The sequence below is a fragment of the Rhinolophus ferrumequinum genome, chromosome 6, assembly GCF_004115265.2.
Source record: "Rhinolophus ferrumequinum isolate MPI-CBG mRhiFer1 chromosome 6, mRhiFer1_v1.p, whole genome shotgun sequence".
NCBI classification, from domain to species: Eukaryota; Metazoa; Chordata; class Mammalia; order Chiroptera; family Rhinolophidae; genus Rhinolophus; species Rhinolophus ferrumequinum.
The window spans coordinates 18,736,656-18,754,395 of NC_046289.1; the positions used below are offsets into that span (position 1 = coordinate 18,736,656).

The 17,740-nt window shown below is 37.4% G+C and overlaps 1 protein-coding gene across 5 annotated transcripts in view; it reads left to right on the top strand.

Moving 5' to 3' along the window:
- The first annotated feature begins 4,310 nt into the window (after nt 1-4,310).
- CEP128 (centrosomal protein 128) overlaps nt 4,311-17,740 on the top strand; it is a 340,375-nt gene continuing 326,945 nt past the window's right edge. For 4 of the 5 annotated variants that reach the window (XM_033109699.1, XM_033109698.1, XM_033109695.1 and 1 more), the window contains exons 1-3: nt 4,311-4,470; nt 6,332-6,487; nt 17,104-17,265. In XM_033109699.1, the coding sequence (XP_032965590.1) occupies nt 17,119-17,265 (147 nt within the window). In that variant the 5' untranslated portion in view covers nt 4,311-4,470; nt 6,332-6,487; nt 17,104-17,118. The remainder of the gene's footprint in view (nt 4,471-6,331; nt 6,488-17,103; nt 17,266-17,740) is intronic. The other variant, XM_033109696.1, reaches the window with a different exon arrangement.

Below are 17,740 nucleotides of genomic sequence, written 5' to 3' on the forward strand. Positions count from 1 at the left end.
ACGTTTTTCAGGTAAGGTGAAATTTTGATATCCACAAGTTCAATTTGGGCCTTTTTCATATTTTCACTGTCTGTATGAACTTTTTGAACATCTAAAACACAATAACTGTTTTGATGTCTATATTAGTTTTTTAAGTCTGCTGTAACAAACTACCACATATTTGATGGCTTGAAACAACAGAAATTAATTCACTCACAATTCTGGAGACTAGAAGTCAAAAATCAAGGTCTTGGCAAGTATGCTCTCTCTGAAGACTCTAGGGGAGATTCTTCTTTGCCTTTTCCTAGTTTCTGATGGTTACCAGCAGTCCTTGATGTCCTTTGGCTAGCATCACTCCAATCTCTCTTCTGTATCACAAGATATTCTCTCCGTGTGTCTCTCTGTCCTAAATTCCCTCTTCTATAAAAATATCAGTCATTGGATTAGGGCCCACCCTAATCCAATATGACCTCAATTTAACTTGAATATCTGCAAAGACCTTGTTTCCCAACAAGGTCACATTCACACGTACCAGGTATTAGAACTCCAATATATCTTTCTTGAGGGGCACAGTTCAACCCACAACAATGTCCTTGTTTGATAATTGTAACATCTTTGTCAGTTCTGGGTAAATTTAGATTGGTTGCTTTTTCTCTTTAAAATGAGTTGTATTTTCCTTCTTTTTTGCATGCCTGATCATCTTCATTTGGATGTCAGACACTGTAAATTTTACCTTTTTTGGTGCTGGATTATTTATTTTTATATAAATATTCTTGAGATTTGTTGTGAGGTGTGGTTAAATTACTTGGAAACAGTTTGATATTTTTGGATCTTGCTTTCAAGCCTTGTGAGGTGGGACCAGAGTGGCATTTAATCTTACACTAATTATTCCTCACTCCTGAGGTAAGACTTTTCTGAGTACTCTACATAATATTCCACGAATTATGAGGTGTTTCATTCTGGCGAGTGGGAATAATCACTGTTCCTGTTCCTATGTGACTGACAGGTACTTTTCCCTCCAATTTTGTTTAATGCTCCTTTCTCCAGCCTCAATTTCTTTACATGCATGTGATGATTTGTATGCTGCTGAATACTCCAAAGAGATCCTTTAGAGTTCTCTGGAGTTTTTCTCTTTGTAGCTCTCTCCTCTCCATAGTTTGTCCTGCAAACTCTAGTTACATTGAGCTCCCTAGACTCCCATATCTGTCTCCTCAATTCAAAGCATTCACTGAGCTCTGCCTGGGTTCCTTCTACTTGAACTATGGCCTGCAAATTCTCTCAAGGCAGGAAGTTGTGGCGATCACAGGGCTTACCTTATTTGTTTACTGTTTTTCAGGGATCACTATCCTTTTTTTTATCTCGTGTTTACTATCTTGAAAAGCACTGTTTCATGTATTTTGCCTGTGGGTATTTATTTATTTTAATTTTTTTTACTCTGGTAGATGGTAAATATGGTCTCTGCTTCTCCATCTTTACTGGGAATATAAGCGGTATGCTAAAATGTGCAGCATTTTAATCAAGATTTAGACAGCATGAAATTGGCTTAGTGGTGACCATAATGTAGGTAAAAATCTATGCCTACCAGTTTCAATTCAGAAAAGTGGTACGAGCCTTCAGGATAATCATGTTCTAAGAGCCTGCTCAACAAATTGCTGTGATAATCAATAAGGCAATTTTCTTTCTTTAGCACAATTTTACACTGGGGCAAATAAATACATGAGATGAGAAGATGAATCAGTTTAAGTCAAGAGAACAGTGTTTTCACTCAGATCCATTAAACACACACACACAAAAAGCCTTTAAAATATATCAGATGAATGAGAATGACTACAGAGCATTTCATTTTCCTTCTTGTAGAAGATCCATCAGTGCGGTCCAACTATCAGAAAGTGTTGTTTAACAATGAATTCCTCTGTGTTTCATCTTTTTTTTTTTTCAAAAGGTACCTATTAAATTGGAACATAGGGTATATTACTTAGCTACAATAAAAAATGTTTTATAATTTTGGATTTCTACATTAATAGTTGTGCATTTTGACCTAAATGCATACAAATTGCTGTGTTTTATATTTGTGATACTTTTGACATGTGGCTGAAAAGACTGTTATGGGATCAACAGTGCTTCTACACAATGAATGGCTGAAAATGGTTCTTTGAATAGCGGGCAATACCATTTTTGCAATCTTCTTAGATTTGCAGTTAGCTTGAAAACTTGATGCAGGAATTGTCAACAACAATTTATGATAGTTTTGTGCTGGTATAAAGAGAGTAACTTTCACCATTGTCTTGGTTCAGTGAGTATTTTGAGTAGTTCCATTCAGTCCTAGCAAATTAGGATGTTGGGGATTTCTCTTTAACCTTACCCATAGCATCCATTTTGGTGCTTTATCTTCCTTTTTATCAATTATATTAATCATTGCCCTGCGATATTATAAGGGAGCTTGGCCGTCTGTGGTGGAACCAAGCAATGTCTAATGGTACAGATGGTCATTACTTATGCTGGACAATCACTGGTTACAATGCAGACTGCTTTTGAAGGGGCATCCTTCCTTAATGCCAATGGGAGGACACCTAGGTTCAGGCTATGAATCGTAGAGGCTGAGTAGAGGCTGGGCACTCTATGGACATGGGCTTTCCTCCAATACCTTCAGGTCTGCCTCCATCTCCCCGACCAACTCTTCAACTCCCCTCTTGTCTGTTTCTTATCACATTCCCAGCCATGAATCCCTTTTCTTTTGGGGACTGCTCTTCTTCATATTTTCTTGACTCTGAGCAACATGAGGGCAGAAACTATGTTATCGCCTCATTTTCACTGCATCTCCAGTGTCTAATATAATGTCTGGATCCTAGAAAGATTCAGCATACATTTACTGAATTAAATGAATGAATATACAATAGTTTTGAAAAAGTAAAATGTTAACAAATAAATGAAGTTACTATTATGCCTTTGCGTGCATATGGGGTAATTTAATGGCTGTTCTTAATTATCTTAATCTGTGTCAGGTGGAGTATATTCTTGAATATATCTGTGAGCAAACAGCTTGAAGATAGATGCAAATACATAGGTAGGTCCTTAGAATAATTATTTTATGTTCAAACTGGATATTAAATAATATCTACTTCTCTGTGTTGGCTAGCGAAAATATTTGAATGATTCTAATATATCAAATTTGTATGCTAATTATTTATGATTGTGTGTGCGTGTATGTGTGTATGCGCACGCGCACATGTATGTGTGAGAGAGAGATATGAAAGGAGGGTGGGAAGTGAGGAAAGGCTAAGAAATGAGATAAAGATTTTAAAAGGTTAGGTCCCTGATTTAAAAGGCTTAGCACCTAATGTAATGTGCCATCTAGGAAATGGATAATGACAATACAGAATTATTAGAATAGAGAACCCAGTGTTGTTTAGTGTGATCTAGCTCTTGAGGAAGCCAGGAAAGCATCACAGATAAAGTAAAATTTGATTTAGCCTTGAGGAGGAAAGCATCGATGGCTTTTTTGGTAGCGCAGAAGAAAATGACCATCTACGTGAGTAATTTGGACTTTAATTTGTTATTTTTCCAAAGTTCAGTTCTTTGTTGAGGTTTTTAAATGATCTTTTGGTGACTGAAACCGACTTCTTTGAGTTGAGTATGTCTCTTTCATGTTCCAGAATGAGTGAGGAGATGACCGTAGACTGACAGTAGCAGCAATCATGAAGTGACATCCTCATATTCTACATTTGGTTTATCATTAATGAGCTATGTGATCTTGGGCGAGTCACTTACTTATTCCAGGCCTAGAGAATTGGACTAAAGAATCCTCTCTGTTCCCTTCTAGCTCTGAGAGTTTGTGAGTCTTTAGAACCAGACATTGGGCTCTAGTATGAAGGAGATTTTTTTAACATTTCACTGCTGGAAATTACGCCTGCCTGTTTCCCAGGGTGTAACAGAAACGTAGTCTATTTTATCACTGCAACTACTTTGATATTTTTTTTAAGTAAAATAAATATTTCAGATTTTTCTGATTAAATTACAGTCTGCGCCAAGGCAGCTCGCTAATTCAGTACCTAGTGTTTGCCTCCTATATAAACCATTGGTTCTTTAAAAAAAAAAAAAACAACCAAAAAAACAGGGTAAGGGGGCGCGGCCTAGGGACTCAGGTGCTAGCTAATCAGGCTTCTTCCGGGAAAGTTACCCGAAGACTAGTCGTATGGCATGCTGGGACTTGCAGTTTTCCAGAGGGACGCTCTCCCTTAGTAACTCCTTACTTTTGAGGATGAAGTGGACTACAACTCCCAGAGGGCCAAGCGGCAGAAGCGGGGTCTTGTTCACTCGTTGCGGCTGGGCGGCTAGTTTAAGTTGCCATAGCTGCGAGTCTGGGGAGAGCAGAGTCGGTTGCGCCGCAGCGTCGGGTCAGTTGCACCTTCTGGGTCACCGGTGGCCGCGGGAGCCGGGGGGGGCCTCGGCGATGATCCGGCATTAAGGACCTGGGGTCCTTTTCTGTCTCAGGTACCTGCCTTCAACCGCCTTGGCCCTTTCTTTACAACTTCCCTGTCTTATAGGCGTTTTAAGTCCCACTTCCTCTTGTCCCAGGGGTGGGGACGCCAAGGCTGCGCCTCTGTGTCCGATCTGGGGTGGGCCCGTGGATGGAGGGACTGTGTGCCAGCCTGCGGGGAGGACAGCATGTCTGGCATCCAGACGCTCCCCCCTCAGCGTGGATTTCCACAGTCAGGTCCTGGCCAAGTTATCCAGAGAATTTGAAGTTCGTTGCCCTTCCTTTGGCTGCAGTTTGTCTTGCCGCTAGCTGCTACACATGAAACTTGAGCTGTCAAGGAGATTGGCCTCATTTTGGAGGTTACTTGCCTAGCTTGAAATATAACTTGCCGTTTTGTATCTGTTCTGTAGTCACAAAAGTTTGCTACCTTTGGGAACATTGTATCAAGCCTTCCATATGCCAACATGGAAATAGTCCCAACGTTAGTTTTTAACAGTCCCTTGTTTATTTTGTAGGAACACCTGACATTGAATTCCAGCTGCATCCTTTGTTTGATGTAGCTCAGTCACTTTCTCAGACGTCTTGGAGAACTGCTTTATAGTGTCGTTCCAACTTTATTAGGTAAAGTAGCACAGGGCCTGGCACATTGGAAGTGCTCAGTATCTGTTATTTATTTTTATTAATTATGCAGAACTGTGCTAGTAGAAATATAATGTGAGCCAGTCACACAAGTTTAATTTTTCCAGTACCCACAGACAAGAAGAAACTGGTGAAATTAGTTTTAATAATTTATTTAGCACAATATATCCCGAATGTTTTCATTTCAACATGTAGTCAATATGAAACTTACTGAGATAGTTCACATCCTTAAAAAAAATATTTTTTTAGTGGTACTAGTTCTTCAAAATCTTGTGTGTTTTACAGTTACAGCACAAGTGAATTGGAACTGGGCAGATTTTGAGAGCTCAGTAGCCATATATGGCTAGTGATTATTGTATTGGACCGCACAGACATAAGATTAAAACTGGCAGTTTCACATGGGTACAGAAGAATTTGGGTTTGTCTGGGACTCATCTGATGGGGGTAAAGTTTGCTGCTTTGTTCATCTAGTCAAGTATGCATCATACCTGTGTCTTCTCAGCATGTCTTCTCTGCCATTGCATGACCTGTGTCACTGTGAACTCTCTCTCCACAGTTTATTTTGATGAACTTTGCCAGAATACCTTTTTGTCTTGAAGTGGTTTATAGATGTATTTCCAGCTCTACTTTGTATGTGGACGACTATCACTTCTCTGGATAACTTTTCTGTGGATTCTTACAGACTGCTTTGAAAACAGTCACAAAGAATTGGAAATATTTCTGTCCACAGCTCTTTATTACAAGCAAAGGCATTTTATATGTATTTATTTAATTGCAGTATTGAATGTAGGAAGAACTGGGCAGCTTGTAAACTATTTCCTTTAGGAGTGCTAGCGTATAGTTAATTAACTGCCTTAGAAATTCAATTGGGTCATTAAATTCAGAAGTAACATGTTAATTTCATTACCTGGTTTAGTTACTTTATCCACCGATAGACATGTTGAGGGAGAGTGCTTTGGGCTAGACTTGGGCTACAATTCACACTGTGTGGTCTAGACAGCCCAAGGGATGACGAGGTGTGGGCCATAGGCATCATTGAGGAATATGCTGGCTGGGCACTGGGAGGTGAACTCCTTTGAGTTCAGCGGGGCTTTTGCATGACCCAAGGAGCGTTTTCTCTGTTCTCTGATATGCTGTAAACTGTACATAGTGAGGGGGAGTTTATTTTCACCTTTTATTATTTTAAAAAAATTAAGGTTGTAGGTGTGTTTTACCCCTTGTTTCATTTATCTGTAGGTGGTTTGGGGAAAGTGTAGGGGCAACCAAAGATCATCTCCTTGAGTAGGCCTTTTGCCCTGAACCTCATGAAGAAATGATAGGAGGCAGACATATGTGCCTAAGAAGAGCACTGAGCTCAGTGGAGCGCAACACGGAGTTTTGGGGGTGTTTTTTGTAAGTATGCTTTCTGCCTGAGTTTCTGAGATAACAAATTTTTGCATATTTATAGTGGAAAAGAATGTGTCAACCAATAGCCCTTGAGGGGCAAGAAACCCCTTTCTAGCATGTAGCATAAAAATGAAATGGTTATGCATGCAGTGTTACAAAAATTAAGGGGAACAAACAAGATACGTAACGGAAGTAACAGTGATGTAACTCTATTAGACAAGTAATTGAGAACGAATTTTGTCCCAGGCACTGTAATAGACACCTTTTATGTGTTATATATATAATAGTTTTGTTATACTTATCTTCATTTTACAAATGAGGCAGTTGAGGCTCAGGTAAGTCATTTGATTTGCTTGTGATTCTGGAGCCCAAAGAGTCAGTTTTTCATCCCCAGGTGTTCTGACCACACTTCTCAGTCCTGCCCACTAAAAGAGGCCCCGTTGCTTTCTGTGATGGCCCTCTAATGGGATTTGATTGACAGCATTTTTAGATTAACAGTACCATATAAGCGAAGTTTACTGTTATTTATCTCTTTAAATGTTCAAAGGATTCATTATCTTTCTTAGTATTTTCAAGATATAATATTCCTTACATTATTACTGAGGTAAGTGATAGTTATAATTTGTGATTTCTGTAAAATGAACATATTCAATGTGAATTGTCATTGATAATCAAGGGTATACTGTTAAAACCTTTAATTTTGCAATGTAGATTTAAAATTCTGGACACTTTTAAACATTTTCATGTTGCATTTTGATAAAGGGCACTTAAATATATAGCCTTGTAATAACACTGTGTACGAAGTTCTGAGAATGAAACAATTTTACTGCTGAAGTAGCTTGATAGGATTATTTAATGCACCAATTCTCAACTGCAGTCTTGACACATTTGGGAATAATATAAAAATAATCTAGAGTAGATTCACTGTTATCCATGTAATAATGTCACTGGATTGATTCTAACATGAAATGTTTCAATATGTTCATGTTATTCCATAGTATATTTTTGTTTGTTGTAATAATGTATTATTATATGTCAGCACATAAAACTCTACAATGTCTCTTTTAACTGCTACACAGTATGCCAAATGACTAGATACATTTAATGTATCTCATCGCAGATTTGTAGGTTTTTCTTATTGTTTTTACTAGGATAATTCTGCAATGAAACTCTATATATCTACATAAAAGATGTATACGTACATCTTGTACATACATCTTCTTTTGTTTTCCTAAGATAATATTTATAGAAGTAGAATATCTGGGTCAAAACATATACATATTACTTATTTTTACTTGTCTTGCCAGATTATTTTCCAGAAAAGCTATTCTAATTAATATTCTTACAGCAAGCTGTGCCCTTGTCAACTTTGGTTGTGAGAGCTCTTATTTTTCATCTGTATAAAACATAAACAAGAATATCATTTTATTATTTTAATTTGTAATTCTTTAATTAGTGAAATAAAGTACGTTATATGTTTGTTAGGGCCATTTGTATACCGTGGATTGCCTGTTTATACATCCTTTGCATCTTTTATTACTGGACTGTTCTTTTTAAATAATTTTTTTTAGACAGGTGATGAATCCTTTGATTCCCATATAATGCAAATATTTTTCTGAGTTTTTCCTTTTTTTTCCCTAACCTCATTTCTAGTGTCGTCTTATCAATAATTATGAATGATCCTTAGAGGCTTTTCAGGTCCTTATCAGATACACTCCTCCCTGAAACTCATATAACCCTTAACATAGATCTGCACAGTGCTGGTGGTGGTGTGTTTGGGAGATGGGAGTATTTGCGGTTACATGAATCTATTTAGCTGATGAACATTTAGAATCTAATCTATGCTCAAAATTTGCCATGGAAGAGGTGCTCAGGAATGAATGAGCTCATGGATGAATGGATAAGTGAATTGAAGCTAAGCCTGAACTAGGCTTTTCTGAATGAAGAAAGACATCAAGGAAGAAATGCAGTATGATGATTATTTTAAAGGAAGAAGAGTTAGGCAATTTTATAGATTGTAGAAAGAAGGAAAAAGCTTGATGGTGGGAGAGTGAAGCCTTTAAAATGGCGAAAGTGATTTTGCTCATGAGCAGCAATTGGTACATTGAAACAGTGCTGAGAATGGACCTAGATGATAAAGAGCCTAGGTAATTTGGAGTTTAGAGCTTTTTAGTACAGATAAATAATAATTGAGGAATGCAGGTAGCTGTAAATGACAATGATAAATTAAAATGATTTGCAATAATTCAAATCATTTGATTCAGTTGTAAGTTTTAACACGTATTCAAATGGATTTAAAGTGTTTATCCTTGTTTACTCTATAATATGCACATTATCAAGTATTCATATTCTACTTTGCACTTCAATCCATATTATTTGAAAACGTAAGATAATTAATCTAGGCCATTTCCCACAAGAATCATTTCATCCAACAGTTATTTAATTAGTACTTAGCTAAATGCAAAGTTCTGTACTTTGAAACTTGTCTCAGGGTTAATCAGACAGGATAATACGGAAAATTTCATTGTAAATTCATTTAAAAATGTTCCAACTACATGCCAGGCACTATGCTAGGTGTGGAAATGCAACCAGGAATAAAATAAATAGAGTCTCTGGTGAGATGAGAATCCAGTGTGGAAACAAGTGATCTCTGGGCTGCAGCATCCACTGTAGGCACTTGGTCCAGGGCAGGGGAGGCGGGGGCAGTGAAGGAAGGCTTTCTAGGGCGCGTTTCCTGTGAACTGAGTCTTGCAAGAAAAGTAGTAGTTAGCCAAGTGAAAATAAGTGAAAAGAATGTTCTAGGTGGTGAATCTAGCATAGGTTTGGTGGCGAGATGAGCACAAGGAATAGAAAAAAAATTCTGTGGTACAAATAATGATATTTCATGGGCAAGTTTAATAAACGTCTTGCTGCAATAATGGAGTGATAAGAATGCAGAGGGAGGAAAGACCGCTTCTGGCTGGAGATGGAAGTCTTCACTGAGATTGTAGTATTGGAGCTATATCACACAAGATGAGTGGAATTTAAACAGGAGGCAATAGTAGACAGCACAAGGCATTTTGGCAAGGACGAATGACATTAATGGGGAATGGAAGTGGTAGAAGAATAGCTGGTGTAACAGCGGAATGCAGGCCTTATATTTTCTATGGTTCTTCTGTTAAGAGATAGGTGGCTGGCTGAGGGTCTTGAATTCCTGATTAAAGCACCTCGCTCAGTGATGTGGGCAGTGGGGTGTCAATGAATGTTGGAATGGATAGGCAGAGACTCAGAGTTAGAGAAACCATTTTGGTTGGAAGGCATTGAGGAAAGTCCTGACTCATGAATGGTGCCGGTGGCGAGGAGAAGGGTTAAGTGGTTAGAAACCTGGACGTTGAAGGAGCGTTCAAGACTCAGCTCTGCCACTTGGTAGCTGTGTAACCTTGGGCACCTTTCTTAGCTTCTTTAAGCCTCTGAGGTATAAATCATGATGGCAGTAGTAGTTACCTTGTAGAGTTATTGTTATACAACAGTCTGTGTTGTTAAAGCTTTATTATTTCAACTTTTGTTTTTGGAAGGTTTTTGAAATTGATGTTCTTGACTGGAATCCACATCCATGTATTTCTAATAATTTAGTTTTTAAAATATGATTAGTTTTAAATGATATTTAATTGCATTTCCTTATAATTGGATTCCTTTCTAATCCTATATCTTAAAAAATTCATGTTAAACATTTAAAAACATTCCAGGAAACAGTTTATGGTGCAAAGTTAAGAACTCCAATTGCCTTAAAAAAAAAAATTAGAAGTGTTTATTACATTTTAGAAAGAATGTGTCAGTTATTCTATTTGTTTACATTTAAAATTAAGAATGAGAAATGCAAAACTCTTGAATAAGCATATCAATAAGTACAATGAAAATGTATTCCAGTTGTTTATTATAGAAGAGTTAAAGGAAAGATCTGAAGATATAAAGAAGAGAAGGAGAAGAAAGAAATATGGGAATAGAGAAACAGTGGAGGAAAAAGAGAAATAGAAAATATATAGGAGGTGTGATCAAACAATACTGTGAATGTTTTAAAAAAAAAGTGTATTACAGTAAAAGACACATTGCCATTAATCCCCCTCAAAATACTCCCACTCGCTTCGAACACTCGCCATTGTTCTTGCCACATTGTGAAGCAGTTCTGGAAGTCGTCTTTCGTGAGTGTCTGTAGTTGCGCTGTCATGGCTGCTTCGATGTCCTGAATCATTTTGACTTTGGGGAAAAGCCAGAAGTATCACGGTGCCAGATCCGGTGAATAAGGTGGACGAGGACACACCGTAATGTTTTCATTTGATAGAAATTGCCATATACCAGAAACTATGTGTGACACGGAGCGTTGTCATGATGGAGGATGATTTACGGTACACTTTAAAACACACCTTCTCTCAACCATAGCTCACACCCGACTGACTGCACCAAACAAGTTGAAACTTGTCACACACTGTTACTAAGGTTCACCGTGCCACTTCCTGTATTGAAGATTCCTGCCTTTCCCTTGGATGGCACTCGGCAGCAGCAGTCACCATATTTTGTGATCACAATGGAAAGGCTCCGTGTCACACATCACTTCTGGTACAGCAGTTTCTGTCAAATAAAACCATTGTGGTGTGTCCTCATCCACCTTATTCACCGGATCTGGCACCGTGTGACTTCTAGCTTTTCCCCAAAGTCAAAGTGACCTTGAAAGATTAATGTTTTGAATTGATTTAGCACATTGAGGCAGCCACGACAGCGCAACTAAAGACACTCATGAAAGAGGACTTCCCGATCTGCTTTAGAAAGTGGCAAGAATGATGGGATAAGTGTGTTTGAAGCAAGGGGTAGTATTTTGAGGGGGATTAATGGCAATGTTTCTATTACTGTAATAACATTTTTTTATTTAAACATTGATCATACTGTTTGATCACATCTTGTATTTAAGAAACAGTCTGTTTGTTATGAAAATCTTAATGTTACGGGGAACAAATATATAGCCCCAACTGCTATTTATGATTGCTTAGAATTTTTTTTTTCCAAGAATTGCTAGCCTATCACTTGTATATCAATTACTTATGCTTATTTTGTGCATCCTAATTTGAATTTGTGATAACCTTCCTCCCCTCCCCCATTAGAAGACTGAAAACAACTTGTTTCTCAAGAAGAGTAGGCTCGAGAGGAAACTTCAGGAAATTAACTATCTTCTGAACCAAATCAAATGATTTATTAGTAAACTATATATATATATGTATAGGTTAGACTTTTTATGTGCAGTGTCTGTGTTTTTAAATTAATGTTTTAAAATAACACAGTGTTATTTTATAATATGTATTTGTTGGCCGGATTTGGCCTACAGTCTTCCAATTTTTATCCTTAGATTTAAACAAAATGGTGTCAGAAACTCAGGATTTTAGTTCCATCTTTGTCCAGGCTGATCTCTTGCCCAGCCTGGGGCAGTTTGGACAATCAGTAGAGGTTGTCTGTACCTCCACAGAACTTCATTCTTGTCTGAAGTTTATAATATTTTGGAAATACTGTAATATATATTTATTATCTGTCAGCAAATACAGGAGTGCAATTGTAGGGCTTTACAAGTAATAAATCCATCTCAGGTTTTTCAGTATCCACTTCTCTAGGTTGTTTTTTTTGTTGTTGTTGAGTTTTTTTGTTTGTTTTGTTTTTATCTTGACATGTTTTACTTTGTATTTATCATCTACCTTATTTATTTTAGAAGCGTCTATGGATGTATGAGTCTAAAATACCTGAGCCATTCTGCTTGTGAGACAGGGAGGGGGTTATTAAGTAACTTTATTTTCTTTTCAAACTGCACTGATTTTTAACAACTGGCACATCTGTAATTATCTGAGCAGCAACTAATTTTTTTCTCCACGTCTGAGTAAGCAGTCATTTTGTATTTCGCATGGCCTCTCCCAAAAAAGGCTCCTGCTCCTTGCTTGGTGGGCACTTGTTTCTGTGATTCTGTCCTTGTACTTGAAAAGCTGGAGCAAGGGGAGCAAAATGCAGCTGGGGGCTGAGTCTGACTGGCTTCAGCCCTGGAATAGAGGGTGTGTGTGTGTGTGAGAGAGAGAGAGAGAGAGAGAGAGAGAGAGAGAGAGAGAGAGAGAGAGAGAGATGTTGCGGGAATGGATGGCAGCAACAGAATAAGTGGAGCATAGACTAAAATATCAAATCTAGTATACATATATTTTAAAAAGTTAATTCTCTATATCAGAAGTTCTCCGACTGCGATGATTTTGCCCACCTGCCCCTGCCCCAGGGGCACTTAGCTTAGCATTATCTGGAGACTATTTTTAAATCCGTTCCCTGGTGGATGATGTGCGTGCTCTGCTTATCTGTACCGTCTCTAGTTCCTCAGAGACAGATGGTTATTAACTGGATCCCGTTTCCTTGTCTCATCCATCTGTCAAACTTCTACTCGTCCTTCCAGATGAGTGGAAGGATCCCGACCGGACTCCCCTGGCATTTTGTGGTACTACGAGTCACTGTAGGTAGCACTTTTACAAGTCTCTCTCTCATCAAGGACTGGGGCTTATTTATTGACTTTCATCTCTCATTTCTGATGTAGTTGTAGCTCAGTAAATGATGACTGCACGAGTCTGTTTAAGTTTTCTTTGATTCTGTTTCATATGTCCTACATTATGTACTGACTTAACAGAGACCCGCATGTTTGACTGGACAGTTGATTTTGATCTTACTTGAATTTACCAAAAGGTGTGAGGAGATGAAGTTACAGAGGAGCACAGGTATAACGAAGCCAGGTGTGATGAGTCACTGTTTGTCCATGGTAACCTCCCCTGGCCTGGTAACTTTTTCTCTTGAAGGGTGAGGCAAAACTCTCAAGTCTTACAGCAACTGAAACAGTGAGAAATGCATCCTAAAATTTGAAGTTGGTTAGTGATTAAGCTTAAAATACACTCCCCACCTCTTCCGGCCCCCTTACATTTTAGGGTCATTACCTTTAACGTAACGTGTTCTTGGAGGACGGTTTGCCTTGGGCAGGGACGGCTCAGGCACTTGGAGGCCACAGACTAGTCACCTACTTAACATGCACTAGTCAGCTTTTGTGAAAATATCACCCCTGATGCTGGGTGCTTATCTTTTATGGAACAGCTTGCAAATCCTAATTGTTTTAAACTGGCTCTGGGGAAAAGAGACTTGAGAATCAATACATTACAGCTCTCATACATACAAATGTGCATCATTATAATGAAGACAATCTGATGGCTTTTTTGGTCAAATCACAAAAGCGGTGAACTTCAGTGTGTAGACTCACACCGCCAGTCCTCTCCTTATGGCGGACAACGCAGTTTTATTCTCTGGTCGCAGTGTTCAGGTTTGCACAGGCGTTTCTTTTTGATGGATGTCCCCTCAGTGGGAGCAAATTGATGAGGGTTCATTACTTGCTCTGGTGGCAGTATGTCTTCTTTATAAGGTTCATTAAGGCAGAAGCAACAATATTTATGCCTTTAAATACTGATGTGTTGGGAACAGCCAAATAAACTATTTTAAGAATTGTACCATCTGGTTTCACACCCAAAGCTTTCTCTAAGACTGCAGACTTTCACCCAAGGTCACCCATGCTAATCCTCTCTAGTTTTGGAAGAAGCTCAGCATCTGAAAATCACAGGATATAAATATTACTGCTTTCTCATCAATGAGAAGTTTCATTGTACCAGTAGGTGGTAGTAAACTGCAGAGAATATTTTCTATTTTTTCTCCAGTTGGAGGAAATGCCTTTCTCACCTTTAGCCAGAATTTACATAGGTGATTCAGCTTCTTTAAATTGTTCTTTAAGAGTTCTTCCAGCATTCTTCAAATTTAGCAACTCTTTTATCAACAAATGTCATGCTGAAACTTCTTATGATAATGAGAATGGGTTTTTGATCCAACTGAACTTTTTTCTTTTAAATCTTTAAAAATGATGAAAATTTTCCTTGAACATATGTAAATTTTTTTTTTACTAATGCTAATAATTCTTCTTTGGGCTTCAGATTGTGATTGTGATTAAATATCATTCATGAACCATTTTTAATTTGTTTTCCAAAGCAGAGTTTGATTGTATGAGCTATGTCAGTACACATTACTGTATTTTCACATAGTCCTTCAACTAGTAAGTTCATCCCAGTACTAAGAATATTTAAGAGAGTCAGTTTTTGAATTTAGTAACTGTCCTTTAGCAAAACTCAAAGAGAGAATCATGCATAATTAAAACAGTATCTTTTTAGCTCATAAACTGGTGATCAATGGTACCTTTGGCCCGTTAGGACTTGTCAGTCTTAAACAATAGATACAGGCACTCTGATCCCATTTCTGCTCTCTCTGAAAGTGAGCTTTAGATTTGTTTTTCTGTCTTTAATATAAGTTCAGTTTTGCTTGCTGATAATACATTCGTTGTAGAAATTTCAGGAGAGAGAGGAATGTTTAAAAAAATAGAAATCTGCTCTAAACTATAGATGGCGAATATGCTTTTGGTGTATTTTCTTCCCCTTTATCCTTGCCCTTTCCCGCTTCTCTAAATTTGTATGCTGGTAATTTATATTCACATACAGACAATATGTAATGCTTATTAAAAATTGGGATTCATATTTTCGTCCCTTAGATTGCTATTAAATGTCTCCAGAAACAGGGTTTCTAACATCTGTGTACTGTTCTATTGTATCAATAGATACAAGAGAATGGTATTTTAACCATTCTCTTATAATTTGAGATTTGTTTTCAATCTTCCTTCTATTGTAATTTCCCAGTAAATATCCTTACATATAAATTTCTGTATGTGTTCCAGATGATTTCGTTAGGTGAAAGTTTTGGAAGTGTAGTTGCTAGGTCAAAGGTACAAACTGCTCTTGAGACATAAGGTTTGCTGATGTTCAGGAAAATTATATCAATTTACACATTCCCATTAGGACAATGTAGCCGGGCTTTTCCCTCTGCAACCCGGCTACCTAAGACATTATTATTTAAAGGAAAACAACTTAGTCGGCTAAAAAGCATCTCATTGTTTAATTTATATTTCTTACGTTAATAGGTAGGTAAACATTACATTTAAGGTTTCTTTCTGTTTTACTTTATTCTTCTGGATCCCGGAAAAGTAAAGGCAAACAGTTGCTTCAGCCTTAGTTTCCTGTTATGTTTCCTGTTGTGGGAGGGAGCTACATGGTGGGCATACAGCCTTTGTCCTTGTGGACAGAAGGTAGGAGAACAGAGGAGTTAGATGTGGGAGGAAGGGCAGAGGAGGGACCTGACTCTGACAGGGTGTTCTCTAGCTCTGTGCCAACTAGTATAAGAAGTTGGACCTTCCATTGATTCTTTTTCTGATCACACGATGGAATTGGATATTCCGTTAATTCTTTTTTTTTTTTGATGCTACAGTGGAATTGGATATTCCGTTGATTCTTTTTCTGATGCTGTATTTCACTTTGAAAAACCTAAACTCATAACAAGGATCTTTTGCTTGTTTATTTAGTTTTATTTTAATGAATATTTTAAAAGCATGACTTCTTTCATTTAATGCTCTAGAATCTGTACACATTTAACAAATTCCCTTTAGATGCATGGTCATGTACTTCACAGATGCATTCAGAGTAATGGTCCAAGAAGTCCAGAATATTCTAAATCATTAAAGAAATTTTCATCACACTGGATTTAATAAGACAGAAAAAATAACCATATGGATTTTGGGAAGATTATAATAATTAATGTTAAAGGTTAAGTTAACCCTCCATTAAACAGAAAATAGAATTATTGGAATACTCAATAAGCTTTCACATTTGATCAACTGAGTTTTCGCCGATACTTTCTTGTCCCAAATATATTTTGTTTCTTCAACTTCTATAAAAGGTTTTCTGAAATTTTTGAGATTGTCTTGCATGAAATAATTTTTGTTTGTGTTAAATATAAAATTGAGGTAATGATGGGAGAAAAGCATATTTAGAGCAGTTTTTATTGATGAGATTATACTCAGGATGTTTGACCTTCTAATTTGGTGGAGATGTTGATGATGCCACCATCTTCTCATGTATTTGTTATTGTAGAATTTGTACTTCTGTTATAGCATTTGTTTAATTCTACATTTTAAATTAAGTTGCATGAGAGTGTTCACTGTACACTGAATGGGGTTTTCTTACTTTAGGGCATTCTGTGTGTGTTATATTTTTGTTTAAAGAAAACATACAGCTCATTAGACTGGAAATCAGACTAATATTGAGACCTGCAGGTCTTAGAGAATCTTAGAAGTTTTTTCATTGTAGAGATACCAGTCCATCTGTCACATTTACTTGTTGGTAGGATTAAGTGAAGTACCATATGTGGAAGTGCTTTTAAACTTTAGGAGCATTGCACAAAACTGAGGGTTATTTATTATTTGGAGCTGTAAACATGACTAAATAATATTTGAAGAATTGCTCTCTTAAAGCAGAAAAAAACTTTATAAAGGAAGGTTAGAATTACATGGGGAAGTGACTTATGTTTTCAAACTATGTGTATAGAAATTATAATATGTCAAAGGACTAATGTAGTAAATACTTCAAAAAATAAATAGCTGAATTAATCTCTTATTCCTGTGCTCTTTTCCATTTGATTGACCATGACCTGGATTTATTTTTAAGGATTTGCGAACACCAATGGCAGAATCCTCCAGTGATTCAGACCACTTCCGCTCTCGTGACAGATTGAGTCGATGGGCTGCCAGGTCAATACGCAGGGAAATTCGAAATCGTCCTACAGTAGATGCCACCGAGAAGGTCAACACTATAACAAGTACTTTACAGGTTAGTTTAACAATGGTTAAATAGTTTAAGTTGAGTAGTAGTTTCAGTCAGTGTATTAGTTTTTTTGCTGCCATAACAAATTAGCACAAGACTAATGTCTTAAATAACGAAACTTATTTTCTTACAGTTCAGTAGGTCAGAATCTGACGCTAGTCTCTTTGGACAAAATTAGGTTGTTGGTAGGGCTTCATTCATTTCTGGGGGCCCTAGGGAAATGATCTGTTCCCTTGCCTTTTCCAGCTTCTGGAGGCTGCCCACATTTCTTGTCTTGTGGCCCCATCATCTTGAAAGCCAGTAAGGATGGGTTGAATCCTTCTCATATTGCATTACTCTACCTTTTCTGCTTCTCTCTTCCACTTTTAAGGATGCTTGTGATTACATTGAGTGCACTCAGTAATTCAGGATAATTCCATCTCAAGATCCTTAATTTAATCATATCTGCATGAAGTATATTGATATCTGACTTAACTGTTGT